General features: G+C 41.2%; 1 protein-coding gene across 1 annotated transcript in view; it reads right to left on the reverse strand.

Moving 5' to 3' along the window:
* ZNF366 (zinc finger protein 366) overlaps positions 1–15,649 on the reverse strand; it is a 60,976-nt gene that overhangs the window by 16,811 nt on the left and 28,516 nt on the right. Inside the window, 1 exon segment of the mRNA XM_006775427.2 lies at positions 3–485. Coding sequence (XP_006775490.1) covers positions 3–485 — 483 coding nt within the window.

Here is a 15,649-nt window from a genome sequence, read left to right on the forward strand (position 1 = left end):
AGGATTCACCGGCTCCTGCTTGACGCGCTTGCCGCCCAGGGGCTCCAGGCTGCGGTAGAACTGGAAGCCCACGTTGCACAGGTCGATCATCTGCGAGTCGTATTTGGGGCGCGGGGGCTGCGGGAACAGCAGAGGGAAGTTCGGGTGGCCATGGAGTTTGCTCTCCTCGGAGTGGAGGCCCAGGGCGGCTTCCTCAGAGGGGTGGGTGTAGGGCATCTTGGTGGGCACGCTCTTGCGTTTCCGGGACCCTCCTCCTTCAAAGACCCCCGGGAAGCCATCCAGGTCTCCGGGAGGAGGTTCGTACCGGAACTGGGAGAAAGGCCCCCTGAGAGCTTCTGGGAAGGGGTGTCTTTGGGGAGCTTTGCCCCGGGAAACCACTGGCTGCAGGCAGTGGGGGAAAGAGGGGGGCCTCTTCACACCCAGGTTGAAATGCGCATCCTCATCTTTGATCATCTTCATTTCCTTCTGCATCCTTGGCAATGTTTCTTAAAGATAAAGAAAGTTATTGTTTAAAGAAGAACCTTTTTCCATTAAGGCTTTTGGCTAGATGTCAGTACTAGTTTATGAAGAGTAATGCTTGCTTAATACTGACCCTCATTTATGCTAGGACTGTTCAAAAGATCACTGCCCCCTGCCCCTGGGCCCCACCCCCCCTACCCCCACTCACAAACCTGGTCACAAATGCGGAGAGCACGGGCCTGCTGGAGGGGAGCCCTAGGGCTCCAGGACCCCCTCAGCCACAGAGCCATAGCTGGGAGGGGGCTGCAGGTGGGGTGGGGCTGTGGGAGTGGACTTCATGGGAAAGAAGAGACCTGACAACTCACTGGGCTATTGGCCCCACTTAAGCTGAGGGTACAAGGCCCACAGAGATGCAGTGGCACGCTCAAGTCCCACAGCTCCTCATGGAGCAGTCAGCTGGGACTTTTCAGCCTGAGATGGAATTACGTTCGCTAATGGTGACTTAAATGTGTTTAAGTTTAGGGTTGTTTTTTCTCTAAGGGAACCACTGCCTCTCTCTGTCTGGGGACCTTTGCTGTTAGGGATGGGGATATTCAAGGCCACGTGGGAGAGGGGACTTGAATGATGAACTCAGATCTCAGATTTTCTGAGTACCCACCCTGAGCCAGGTGAGCTGCTGGGGTGTATGGAGTGAATGAGGTCAGTGTGATTAAGAAAAGCGTATAACCCAAGGTTACAAAGTCATCTTAGCACGTGTGCATTCTAATCCAACACCTGAGACAACGTCAGGTGGGCAATTCTAGGATTGAGAGTCTCTAGAACTGCACTGGCTTCTCCCCCTTCACACAGGTGTCAGTGAAAATGCCCTTTGGTGACTCCTGCAGGACCTGACATTCCTCTGCTAAGCCAGTTACTGCGGCCTGGTTGACTGCATCATGCATGTCGAGAACAGGCCATGCTAACCAGGGGCCGTGCTCTGTTTCACATGTCTCCTTGCCATTTTACCATCCTCCTCATGGACACTGGTGGGATGATCTAAGTGGCCTCGGGTCACTGGAGACAGGGCTGGGATAGGGTCCTGGACTAACGCAGGGCCCTGGCCCTTGGGAATGGCTGCCTGCTGAGCAGTACGGGTTGAGGGTCCCAGGGGTGAGAAGGCCAACAACTTCGAGTGGTTTTCTGTAGCCCTTGGTAAGACAGATGCAGTTTTTACAATACCTAGGTATCCCCATGTCGCATGTGAGCTTATGAGAGGTTTGAGAACGGTAGCACGGTTTTTTAAAAATAGACCTTTTTATATTGTATTCCCATTCCATGTACAGACAGTCCAACTGAAGGAAAAATTATGTGCCCTATTAAATGAACATCTGGGCGTTATTTAAGTTTGTGTTGTGAAAGTGTCAGTGAACTAAAATAATATCCATTAGTCTCTGTGTTTGTGTGAGTGGGAAGATAGCCCTGTATTGTCTTCTTTCCATGGGCTCCGAGCTTAGTAATTAAGAGGGAGAACTGGCATGTCCAGCGAAAAGAGGCCCACTCCTGTGTCCCACCCTCCTGCTTTTTTCTAAAATTATTAGCTAAATGCTAGGTCTTCTACAAGCACCAGGCACTTGTAGGAAAGTGGTCAGCCTATCAGGGGATGGGATGGAGAGCTTTTTGGGGCTGGGAGGGGTGTGGGAAGGGCGGCAAGATGAGGGGAGTGGTGCTGTCACTGTCAAAAGCACCAGCACAGGATGCAGAGGGCAGCGGCTCTCCGGTGGTTTTTCATGTTGACGAGGTTGCTTCTTGGCTTGTAATTCAGTAAGTCCTGAGCCCTAAACTCACATAGAATTATAGAGGTGGTGGCCTGACCCAAGAATTTGTTGCATCAATAGAAATAATTGGCTTTTAAACTAGGCTTATGTGTCCTATTGGAATGGAGGGAATATGGCAGCTCCTTTCGCTGGAATTTCATTTTGGCTGCTGTTATACCTTCTTTGGAAATGAGGTCTTATTTGCAAATGGGCTGCTCAGACCGGAGAGAACTCTTCCACGTTACAAGTGACTATGGCAAACCATAGCAGAGCCCATCCACACGCACAATGGCTCTGTTTTATTCTGACCTGGTTAAAAGAGTCAGTTGATTCTTACTTTATAATCCAGAGCTTGACTGGAAAACTAAGCTCTCCGATGTAAATGTCAGAACACGGGCCAGAACTTATTGAATTTTTTTTGGTGTATTTTATTGTTACAAAGGTATTTGAAAATGCATAGCTAATGATGTCTAGTATCTTTATATTTTATATCTTATACTGGAAAGCTTCTTAATTGGAAAGTAATATTATTGCTAATTTTGAAACTGAAGATATTTTAGTTCATACACATTATTGTTACCTTTGTTTAATATTTTTGTTTCTAATTATGACATAGTCTACTAATTGACTCATCTTAATATATTAGGAGTGACATTTATAATATAATGTTCTTTTCAAAAGCATACTGATTTTCAGTATCTGCATTTTTATTTTATCACCACTGACCTAGTTAAAGCAAATAAACATTGTTGAACAGAAGTATGTGTTTCTTAACATAAAAGGCAGAATTACGTTCCCCAAACCCTGAGACTTTACATAGGTACATTTTAATTTCAGTATAATAAAAAAATTTTCTGCAGACTGGTGCAGCCACTATGGAAGACAGTATGGAGTTTCCTCAAAAAACTAAAAATGGAACTCCCATTTGACCCTGTGATCCCACTTCTAGGAATATATCCCAAGAGACCAGAAACACCAGTCAGAAAGGAAATATGCACCCCTATGTTCATAGCAGCACAAGTCACCATAGCTAAGATCTGGAAACAGCCTAAGTGCCCATCAGTAGATGAATGGATTAGAAAACTGTGGTACATCGACACAATGGAATACTATGCTGCTGTAAAAAAAAAGAAGGAATTCTTACCATTTGCAACAGCATGGACGGAACTGGAGAGCATTATGCTAAGCTAAATAAGCCAGTCACATATGTAATACCCTTTGTAATACTTTAAGCAATAAAACAATAAAAAAAATTAAGAAACTTAAAAAAATAATAAAATAAAAAAAAAAATTTTCCCCAGTTTCTGACTTATGCATATATACACCTCACCCCCAAAATAGTAGTTATTAACTCAGGAGGTTTAAAAAGGCACTGGGATCCATCCATGGACATTTTTCCAGGACTTTGAAAACAGCAGCTCCTTTCTGCATAAAGGTCTTAAGGAGCACTGCCAATATCTACAGAGGCGAGGGCTAGATCTGTTTCCCTAAGCCTTCTTTTTAAAAAATATTTTTTATTAATTTCAGAGAGGAAGGGAGAAAGAGAGACAGACACATCAATGATCTGAAAGAATCATTGATTGGCTGCTCCCCGCTCATGGATCGAGCCTGCAACCCGGGCATGTGCCCCAACCAGAACCGAACCATGACCTCCTGGTTTATAGGTCAACTGAGCCACGCCAGTCCCTCAGCCTTCTTGGTAGGTAATGCTTCTACCTCTTAATATCCCTATCTTCTGAGCCCAGGGTGTAAGGCCAAGCCATAGGGGGTAAAAGAAAAGCACCCCAAAATCAAATCCATATTAAGGATGAGAAGTGTTGAAGGGAAGAGCAGGGGAAAAATGTCTTTCTTAGGAGGTAATTTATCTTGAAATCAGTCAATTTAAAATTCTGAACAGCGTCTGCAAAACTATTAATAGATTCCTAGAAAACCTCATTGTGTGCCACCCATGTGCTCCCCACTATTTCTAAAAGCAGGTCCACATACATCCATGATAGATATGGGATTCCTATGGGAAGCAAAAGAGGTTTGGGAGCAGCACTAATCTACTTGGACAAGACAGGACAGGGAGCAGGGGAGTGATCTGGCTGCTCCCAGAAAACTGGCAGGTTGTAGGATAGTTGCCCATCAGGACGAGCTGAAACATGTGCAAAAAGAAAGAAGACCTAAAATGACTAGAGTAGACAGCTACAGGAAAGTGGAAAGCACGTTGGTTTGGAGCCTGAGGATCTGGGTCTGAGCACTGGCTTTGCATTACAGCTGTGGGGAACGGAACATGTTTTCTGGGAGGTTTGATTTTCTCATCTATGAAATGAGGTTGAAATATCCCCCAGTGGGTTGTTGGAGACTTTAAAATAGAGTGTGTGTGTGTGAAAGTGTACTTAACACTAGACGATATGGTGTCCTTGAGGGGTAAGAAAGAGTGGACTGGAGAGGGTTGCGCTGATGATCACTGGATTGATGCTGGCTGACATCTGTTTCCCAGGCTGTAGCTCTTTTCACCATCGACTGACATCTGGGCCTCTGCTTTGCAAGTTCAAAACCAAGGCTTTGCCCATTTACCCCACGTTGGTACTATCACAGCAGTGAATGTGACCACACTCAAAGAGGCCAGTGTGTCAGTTAAAGAATACCTCTCATTCCTTCTCTATGGCTTTCTTTCTTATTGTGGAGATATTTCTGGCCTTCGTTAATAACAGATGGCTTTGGTGAGTGGGGGCAAAAGGGATGGGGGGGTCTTGTTTGCTATTTTATGGGAAATGGAAGAATTGCCCCTACTGTAATATTAAAGGTCACCTTCTAGGGACAGGAGGCCCTATTTGTCAAACCCCAAATCTCAGACACTGGGACACTGCTGGGTCAACACTAGCTTTTGCAGTTCCTGCTAGACCATGGGGACAGGGTCTGTTTTATTCACTGCAGTGTTCCAGTCCTCAGCATGGGACCTGGCACATAGGATAGATGCTCCGTTCATCCTGAAATTCATGCAACAATATTCTCTCACATTCCTTATTCCTTGGCCATTTCCAGTGTTTCATTGGAAAACTTTACAATGAGAGAGAATGGCACTTTAATCATGTGGTCTACTCTCAAGAAAAATGGAAGCAGGAGGAGGCTTGTGGGAAGAGCAAATTCCATATGGAGCTTTAAAATGTATAATTTTATCTTACAGTTTTTAGACTGCAGATGACTTTGGGGGATATCCCTAATTAGATCATGAGCACACTCAAATTCTCAGGTAGTTATTATGGGAAGACCTCAATATACACACTTTGTGTGTGCTGCTGCTTACCTTCCTCAGTTTCTAAGGGCATCATTCTTTGAACGGACCTTCAGATTTGGGGTAAGCCCCAGTTTCTGGTTTCACTAATGCTAGGGAGCCATTCTTAAAGTGCCACAAGGTTCTGCAACCCAGTCATAAAACAGATGCCTAGAAAGTCCAATGGGCAGTAAGAGGTAAAAAGACCCCTGGACTGAGAATATGAAACATAAACCAAGAGTGGGTAGTCACCCTGCACCCTTCCACCCTTTGTGACATTAGTAGCAGTTTACCCTTTGCACTAATGTGGGGGTGGGGAGGGAGAGGCCTTAGAATAATCAGACATTTTTATTGCCATTGTCAGAGAATGTTCTAAATTCCTGACTTTCTTCCATGTATACTCAGTCACCAAACCCAATAGGCTCTACATCAGGAACAAATTGTTGGAGGAGGAAAACATTGGGTTGGTCTGTGTTAGAGACATCTAGGGCTCAGGATGTCTTCTTTAACAGGTATTCTCCATGAGAGTTAGTTATGAGGAAATGGGGAATGAATGGATTTCAAAAACAAAAACAAAATCTTCTCTTTGAACCAAAACAACCAATTAAAAATGCAAGGCCTAACAATATGAAACTACATTTGGGGGAAAAATGCTTCTAATAATGCCCTTTAATTGGGAATTCACCTACTGCACCAAAATATAAATATTCCCCAGATAAAATTACTGGTATTTTGTGGTTCTCATTTGAATTGAAGGTCATTCCAGTAAATGCTAGAAGAGTCACGTGAGTCAGCATGACAGGGGCAGACCTATTTCTCTCCTTTCCGTTCATCCTGAAATTCATGCAACAATATTCTCTCACATTCCTTATTCCTTGGCCATTTCCAGTGTTTCATTGGAAAACTTTACAATGAGAGAGAATGGCACTTTAATCATGTGGTCTACTCTCAAGAAAAATGGAAGCAGGAGGAGGCAAAAGTGGAGGAAAAGTTTAAGAATGAGAAGCAGTGCTAAGAGAAGCAAAGGGTGGGGAGTTGTGGGAGGATAAGAGGAAGACAGATGGGAAATACATGGATGACTGCCAACCTCTCTGCTCAGACAAAGGGATCCTGTTATAAGACTCCTCTGTTATGGGATTTTATTAGACCACCAGGTTATTTCTGAATTTGTGATAACAGGATACTTTGAGTCTTAGAATTAAATTTTCTAATGATTCAACATAATTGTCTTAATATATATCTAACTGTGCTGCTGAGTTCTTTAGCTGCAGGTATTTGGCAAATAATCATTTGGTCTTGTATTCCTGCACTGGCAGGAATACAGGATCTCTGAGTATCTGAACGATAGAGCAATAAATTCTCAAAGAAAAGAAAGGTCTGCCTTGTCACTCCCTGGGTTAGTGGCAGAGCTGAGGAGAGGTGATCAGATCTCAGGATACCCCTGTGGCTACCATTTAATTTATAAACCAAAATTCCTCCTATTTTATTATAAAAGTAATTAGTCAGTCTATGGCATGGACTGAGTCCCCTAGGTGGTCAGAAATATTAACAAGACCTGTTCATATGTGAAATAATTAATAGAACTCACATAATTTATTTTTTTAAGTTCCTAAATACCATCAAGATATAATATAGTTGAAATCAAGTTTAGTTTTCCATTCTTTAAACTGTCCATAATGAGTATGCATATATACCATTTATCCTATATAATAAAAGCATAGTATGCAAATTGTCCCCTCAACCAGAGTTCTTCTGGGAGTTCGACCAGGGGGTGGGCCAGCCAGGGGAAGGGAGGGAGTACCCAGCCGGCAGCCACTAGGGACACTACCAGTGCACAAATTTCGTGCACTGGGCCTCTAGTATATGCATACTTTTAAAGAGCCTTTATTAAAACAACAGCAATAAATTCAGTTACTAACTTGCATAAGTTAAATGGATGCATGTTTTACTTAGGAAAGTTCTTAATGCCTAGACCTAGTTTCTGGAAAGCAGGAGTAGATATAATTACTTGAGCACTGGAGCAACTGCTAGTGTATTGGGGTTATCTCTGTCCTCGTGACTCATTTAAAGGAAGGAAATGAATTGTTGATATGACTTAGCAGTTCTCTTTCCCAACCCTCAGAGCTAATATAGTTCTTGTGGATAGAGTTCCAACTGGAATGTTAGAGTTTTTCTTCTACTTTCTTTGGGGGAAATGTCCTTAGAATATATGTCAATTTTTTTGTGTGTTTTTTGTAAGTTCACAGATCAAGTAAACTTGATATACCCACTGCTAGCTAAGCAGATATTCATACACATATTAGAAAACTTCATTTTATCCATCTCTGGGAATGATAGCATATTTGTCTTATGGGCTTCATAACTGGTAGATAATGCCAGAAAATTGATCCTCTGCAAACAAAAATGTTAGAACACATAATAGAGGTTAGCCATCTGTGGAAGGAATCTATTTTGAAAATGTAACTCAAGGCAGTATTTTTTTGTGGGGAGCGGGGGGAGTGAAGAACTGTTTTATATCTTGATTATGGTGGTAGTTACACAACTCTCTATTTGTCAAAGCTCCTAAAATTCAAAGGGTGAATTTTATTATATGTGTATTAAAAATAAGTTGAAAATATAAAGGAAACATACAAAAATGCTACTTTGCACATTCTTATAAAAAGAGTAATAGAGGATATTTGGGAAAGATACAACAACAGTTAAGGCGACCAGACTCCACGCTCTAATCAGTTCATATCTATGGAATACATCCAATAATAGGCATATGGCCTACAAAGAGAGGACCTGGGTTATATGAATTGATAACAAAAGAAGAAACTTTAAATGGCAGAAAATAACTGTTTTGATTTGTTTTGTTTTTCTTGTATATATTCTATTCAGCAAGAATATCGTGAGAAAGGGATGGTGCATTAAGTTATCTTTCAAGGTCTTCTAATCTTTGGTCCTGATTGCATTCAGTAAACAGTCTTCTATAATTGGTCCAACATTATTTAATGTGTAAAGTAGCAAACAAGATCATTCTGGTCATTAGAATGTATACTCCTACCCACTGTAAATCAATAGATTGGCATTGACATTCAGGTTCACAGATCACTCTTGGAATCATTTTCCCTAAGCCCAATTAATTGAGTGCTCTTATAAAAATGGAACTCATGAATCTCCAAACCCACAAGCCAAATTCTGAGTTATGGCAACCATACCAGGCACTGCCTTCCCATGAAGTCTACCTGAGCAGCCAACTGCCTTCTTCTTTGATACTTTTCATTAGGTATATCAACCAGACTGTCCCAGGAGTCTACAGGGCAGGGAGTGGAGAGGACCTCACCTACTGGAGGCTTTACGGAGACCTAGAGGTGAAACTTTCCTTTCCACCAGAGCTGGAAGAAAATTCCTTACTTCTCTGAAGTCTATCACATTTGTTTGATGTTCCACTCGTTGATAGGATCCCATGCTGTTCATCATCTTTCCTTGTGAGTTCGTATCATATATTTCTAACAGGATCTGGTTAGAACATCAGAAACTTGCCTGGTACCTTCTATGTTCTTGGAATCCAATCATTACTTGGGAATTTATTTGACAAATAATCATTTTCTGGCTTCCTCTTGCTCCCTGGTCCCAAGCAGAATTTTTGTATTACAGGTGGAAAAACAATAACTGGTTGACTTGGACTTTTCCAATCTACTTCAAGAGAACTTTACATCAATAAACTGCCAAGAACATCTCCAGTGAGGAAGACAGTTTAGCTAAATTAAGGCATAGCAATGAGTAGGGTAGTGCTCTTTAGAAAACATGCCCCCACTCCCACCCCTTTGCTTCATCCTGTCTCAGGATCCTTGCCTAGTGTACGCCATATTCCTTTGACCTGAGAGGTAGAATGTCTTATTACACTGAAATAATATGAATATATATGGGAGAGTTCTGGGGATCAGATGCCACTAATTCGCTGAGAAAGTGTGTCACCATAGGGTAGAACATGCCCACATTATAGCAAACACCACTATTTCTCTCACTCAACAACTGCAAGTTCTCCAATGACCCTCCAGGCAATGTCCATTGGCTTCATGGAAATGCCCACCATAATGATCAGATGGATCTATGATCTCACCTTTTTTTTTTATTGTAGATAGAATTCCTGCTCTATTTCTGCCTTCTGATGAGTAATCACTCTTCATCTTGGATACTTTTTCTCCCTTGCACTTTATAGCTTAAGAGCTTGATTAACCTACTTTATGTTGATTTTTTTTCTTGGGATTCATGCTATGATTCATGCTAAGGTCCTCCCTTGTCTCATGGTCTAAGACTGAAAACTACATTTCTCTCACTCAACAACTGCAAGTTCTCCAATGACCCTCCAGGCAATGTCCATTGGCTTCATGGAAATGCCCACCATAATGATCAGATGGATCTATGATCTCACCTTTTTTTTTTATTGTAGATAGAATTCCTGCTCTATTTCTGCCTTCTGATGAGTAATCACTCTTCATCTTGGATACTTTTTCTCCCTTGCACTTTATAGCTTAAGAGCTTGATTAACCTACTTTATGTTGATTTTTTTTCTATTGATTCTGTTCACTAAAATCATTCTTGGAAAATATATATACTTATAAAATATATGTACTGAGCTCCTCATGTACATGGGCACATAGCCTATCTCTGGAAAAAGAAACACACACACAAATCTGGTAATATTGGTTGTCTCTGGGCTGGAACACTGTATGGCTGAGAGAGGAAGTCTGGGAGCCCAGTAGCCAAGTTACCATCTGCATACTCTATAGGAGGGTGTCCAGTTGCCTGGATGGAGACTTGTAATTTTATACCCTTTCAACTTAGACCTTTGTACACTGGCTGACTTAACTATTCAAATACTTGTATTTTTTTAAAAAAATCTATATTGGCTTTCAAACAGCAAACATTTAGACAAAATTAGTTTTAGGTTCTCTTTTTTTAAAGAATTCTCTTGAAGCATTTCTTTGCCAAAGGTCTTTGGTGCCCCTGGCAGAGTTCACTCTAGTGTGTACATTGGGCATGCAGCCTTATGACCCATGCTTATATCATCAGGGAAAAAAGTATAAGTACCTGAAAAGACTCTGACTAGCAGGAGCCTCCACAAAGGCATTCACCTGCCTCCACTTCAACTGCCTCCTCTGTGCCTGCACTGTGCTGGGCATCAGGAAGACAGTGTCTAATAAGCCATACATTGGCCTCAAGGAACTCACCAACTGGAAGAAGAAGTGACAAGCAGGTGTGCAGAAAAAGTCCTAAGAGCTGTACTAGAGGAATCTTGAATAGGTATGTTGATTTGCTGAATATGAGAGAACAAGAAGAATGACATTTCTTTCACATAAAATATTTTCTTTCAAGATACTATTTTCCCCCATTTTGTCATTAAAACCTAGATTAGAACAACATAAAGCAGATGAAGCAATAGCTGTGAAAGCGAGACAAGCAAGGGAAACGTCCCCTTCCTGCTACCAGTGTGTTCTGTAGAACAGAAGGAGACTTCGGTGACTTGACAACTGAGTAAACTGAATTAGGAAAGCCAGGTGTGTGTAAGTCTAAAATAAATGACTTTCAACCTTGAAAATTCAGACAATCATGAATCTGATCTGAAGATTCACAATAATTACAAATTACAGGACACACATGGCAAATACAACTAATCCAGTTTCTCTGCTCTACCCATCCCTGAACTTTTCCTTGACTACTTCTCCAGTGCTGATGAGAAACTCTGGGATGCTAAGAATGAGACTGTTGGATTTGAGACCATGTCAGGTCTTCCCCTAGAGTCCTAAGGTAGTTGGGTTGTTTAAAGGTTTCTTTCTAAAATAAAAGTCCAAACCTATTTGTGACACTGCAGAGTCATAAAATGTCAAAGCACAAAACCTAAACTTTTCTGTGTCTTTAATGCTATGTACAATGACTGACACTTCCATTTTTAAGAAGAGTTTTCAAATTATAGTAATTTTTTAGTGTTAAAATGATTTTCTGTTCTATAACAATAAGTAGCAGATAAAACTCCTCCCTTTCTGCTTTCCTTCTAACAAATAGGGAGAATGCATTTTTGTTTGTTTAGGATTAGTCATCAAAAGGAACATAATTTGTTTTCAGGTCTGGTTCATCTTGCTTTTAAACATAGATGTAGTCTACAGGCTATCCTATGTGTTGTGTTTAGAGAATGGCCCTGGAAAGCAATGTTCACATTCCCAAGAAGGAGCATATTCATATTAGTACCCCTAACTTTGCACCTAACTCATCCCTTTTTTGTACCTCAGATGCATATTATGTTAAAATATAATTATACTCTAGGATTCATTATTGCTTCAATATGTCTCTGATTCTTAGATTGTCCTTTATCAATTTCTTTTTCTAGTATGTTCTCTTCCATTCACTCCAAATGTTAACGTTATGCATAGAAAAACAAAAAAGGACCAAAGAGTCACTTTGCCAACACCTTCCACCCTAACCATTCATTCTTGGATGGTTTTTACACAATGTTGTTCATTGTTTCTTGGAAGTGACTATTAGCTTCTCTCCTTCTTCCCATTCCCATATCCAGATCGCTCATTCAAGTGGCTACTACTTCACCCCTAGATTATTTTCACCAGTTTCCATCCACTCTTCCAGATCTTTCTTCTCCTTCCTTACAAATACCTCAAATACCAATGCCAAATCCATTTTCTAAAAATTCCCCACTCTTTCTAAGATAACTCTATTCAGGAACCTGCAATAATAGTGTGTAGAGACTGCTGCTGTACATAGTGTTAATATTGCTAATTGCTGTTTCAATATCTGTTCCCCCTTCTCCCTTAAGAAACAGAACCCTGATTTATTTGTGGTGAGAATGTCCCAGCAAAAACACTAGCTTTCCCAGACATCCTTTCAGCTAGGGGTTGCACTTTGCCACAGTTCTGGCCAGTGAGATGCAAGCAGAATACTGTTAGGGCTTTCTGAGAAAGCTTTTGCATTCCTAATGCAGAAACCACCTGCTTATCCTTTCCTGTCTTTCTTCTTTCTGCTTGGAATGTGGATATGAGGCCGGGGGTGGCACCATCATATTGGGGCTGGGAAGCAGCACAGTTACTGACAATGCCTCCCACAAGGTATGGTAGAAGGGAAGAAGGAACGTGTCAACATGGAGCTACTGTACCCCCTTGGTACTGGTTTTCTTATTTAAGAAAATGAATCCTTTACTTAAGAATTTGGTTAAGAAAATGTATTCAGAGTTCTGGGGCTTGTAGCTAAACACAAAATCCACCTGAAACACAAAGCAAATCAAGTGTAAACTCCTCGCCCTGACCTTCAAAGTCCCCTTCTCTCTAAAGTCTTCTTAACCCCAAGCTTTCATTATTCAGTTCATGCCTCTTTGCCTCTGTCTAGATTGGCCTACTTTTAGGAATATTCTTTCCATTGATCCATCCCATTCTTTCAAGATGAACTCAAATTCAGCTTCTTCCTGGAAGCCTTCCCTCCCTAGTCTTATGCCCAATTATCTCTCCTTTCTCTCGAATCCTATTGCAGCATCTCACAGAATCCTGGTTAAACACAGTGTTTTCCCCTGTATGCCACTCTGGTTATTTCATGGTTAGGTTGTTTTTCCAACCAGCACAGAAGCTCCCTCCATCGTGAGATCCACACTCTTCTATCTCCCATTGCATCTTGCAAGATACTGATCACCATCAAGATACTCAGTACAGAGCTGTTGCCTGGTTGGGATTCGGTTGGTATGCTCTGCTATATTTGCTTTTAAAAACAGATTTGTCTGTGGCTTTAAGAGCACATGTGAATTTAGGCTGCATTTCCATCTGGTAAGTTAATATAATCATTGGTTGGCAGTTCAGAATTAGTATGAATTAATTTTCCCCGGGGAGAAACTTGCAGTGGCAAACACCATCACTGTGGTTTCTTTATCGCTATGAGCATTATGTTGGATTCACATGTTAATAGAGCATTTCCTGGGATTGGAGATCAACCTCCAACCCATGAGATCTGGGTTTTCAGCATTAAGAGGTTATGAGATTAGGACCCTTGGTGCCCATTGCTCCCTGTCTCGGAAGGGAGCAAAGGCCAATGAAAAGGCTTGGCTTTGGCAAAGGGCCACACATCTGCTGTCAGCTCCTGCACTGAGCCGGGCAAGACAGCTGCAGAGGCAGATCAGCCCAAAAGCCTCTTTGGAGGGAAGAAAGGAGAAGGAAGAGGAGAAAATGCCAGTGAGGATTAAACCCCTGAGGTTTTAACTAAAATGGAAGTAATCACAGGACTTTTGTTTAGACAGTTTTATGTTCTTCCATAGGCACTTAACTGAAAATCAACAAGGACATCAGGCAGGGAAGGGATATCCAAATTCATAAATGAAGGTTATGTAACGTCTCAATTTCTACATTAACTTCCTTCAGGGAGGTTTAACTACATTCATATCCTTGCTTTCTTCCTCTCTGTCTCAAACATAAACACACATACACGCACACACACACTCACAAGTGTTGCTATATTCTTTGTGTGTGTGTTATAGTAACAAAATAGAATTACAGACACGCTGGAAAATAGTATAGAGGTTTCTCAAGAAATTTAAAGTAGGACTACCATATGATCTGGTAATCCCACTTCTGGGTATACATCCAAAGGAAATGAAATCATTATCTCAAAGAGATATCTGTGTTCTCATGCTCATTGCAGCGTTATTCCACCATAGCCAAGGTATAGAAACAGCCTAAGTGTCCATCAATGGATGACTAGATAAAGAAAATGTGATGGTGTGTGTGTGTGTGTGTGTGTGTGTGTGTATAATATAGGGGAATAATATAATGGAATATTATTCAGCCTTAAAAAAGAAGGAAATCCTGTTACTTGCAACAAGATGGATGGACCTTGAGGGCATTTTACTAAGTGAAACAAGCCAAACAGAGAAAGACAAATACTGCATATATCACTTATATGTGGAATTTTTTCAAAAGTCAAACTCATAGAAACAGAGAGAAGTGGTTATGGGGAGGGTGGGGGGAAGTGGGGGTGGAGATAGGAAGAGGTCGATAAAAGGGTACAAATTCAGTTTAATATGAATAAGGTCTGAGGACCTTATGTATAACATGGTGACTATAGTTGATAACACTACATTGTATGATTGAAATTTGCTAAGAGACAAAAACTTAAATGTTCTCACCAAAAACATGGAGGGGGAATATGTGAGGTGATGGATGTGTTAACTAGATAGGGTCATATTTTCATAATGCATATGTGTATCAAAACATCATGTTGTACACTTTAAATATCTTACAATTTTATTTGTCAATTATACCTCAATAACCCTGAAGAAAAGGGAATTATCTTCAAAGATATAGCCCCTCTTAATATCATAAGTAGAACAACTCTGCCTTATGGAATAATGATCCTTAATCTAGGAATTGCAATGATTTCTTTATTTGCTGTTTTAATCTCAGTTTTTTTAAAAAACTTAATTAGCAAAACAAACTAACAAAAAGAAGGAACGTGTAAAATAATTGTTCCTTTTGGATTTTCAGTGGGACAGGACTTGGGGCAAATGCCCGCAGGAACCATTTATAAATGTCTGTGAGTTACTTTGGGGCCCCTCAGTGGTGAGGACCCCACTGGGCAGTCTTGAACGTGAAGGAAAGAGGGTCCAAGCCTATGAGCAACAACACTGAGGCCTGCGGGCCTTGAAGGCTTCCTTGAAGCCTCAGGAGTGACAGCCAGCTGCCTCCACAGGTGGCTCTCTGATTGGCTTATTACCCAACACAAACAAGGCTTATGGGGGTGAGGAGAGAAGAGACTCCTGCAAAGATGTATAAGATACAATACCTTTCCTCAGGGAGCTTGCCACCTAGTTGAGGAAATGAGCTAGAGACCACAAAATAACAGATTCTCTGAGTTGGAGAGAACCTAGAAGGTCTAAAAAGGTAAGCCATGTCATAACTCCCTTAACCTTCAGAGGCTTGGTTTCCAGTTGATGAGGCTGATAATTCCCCCTTTTCAGTGGATTAAATGAGACAGTGTATCTTGAAGAGTGCCTGTACATATTAAGTATAGTTCAATCTGCTTTTACTATTATCATTATGACAAGTCAGCAAATTGTGTTCAATAAACGATGCTGACAATAGGATATCACTTTAGAGTGAAGTGGCCA

This window comes from Myotis davidii, unplaced genomic scaffold (genome assembly GCF_000327345.1).
Source record: "Myotis davidii unplaced genomic scaffold, ASM32734v1 scaffold44, whole genome shotgun sequence".
Taxonomy (NCBI): Eukaryota; Metazoa; Chordata; class Mammalia; order Chiroptera; family Vespertilionidae; genus Myotis; species Myotis davidii.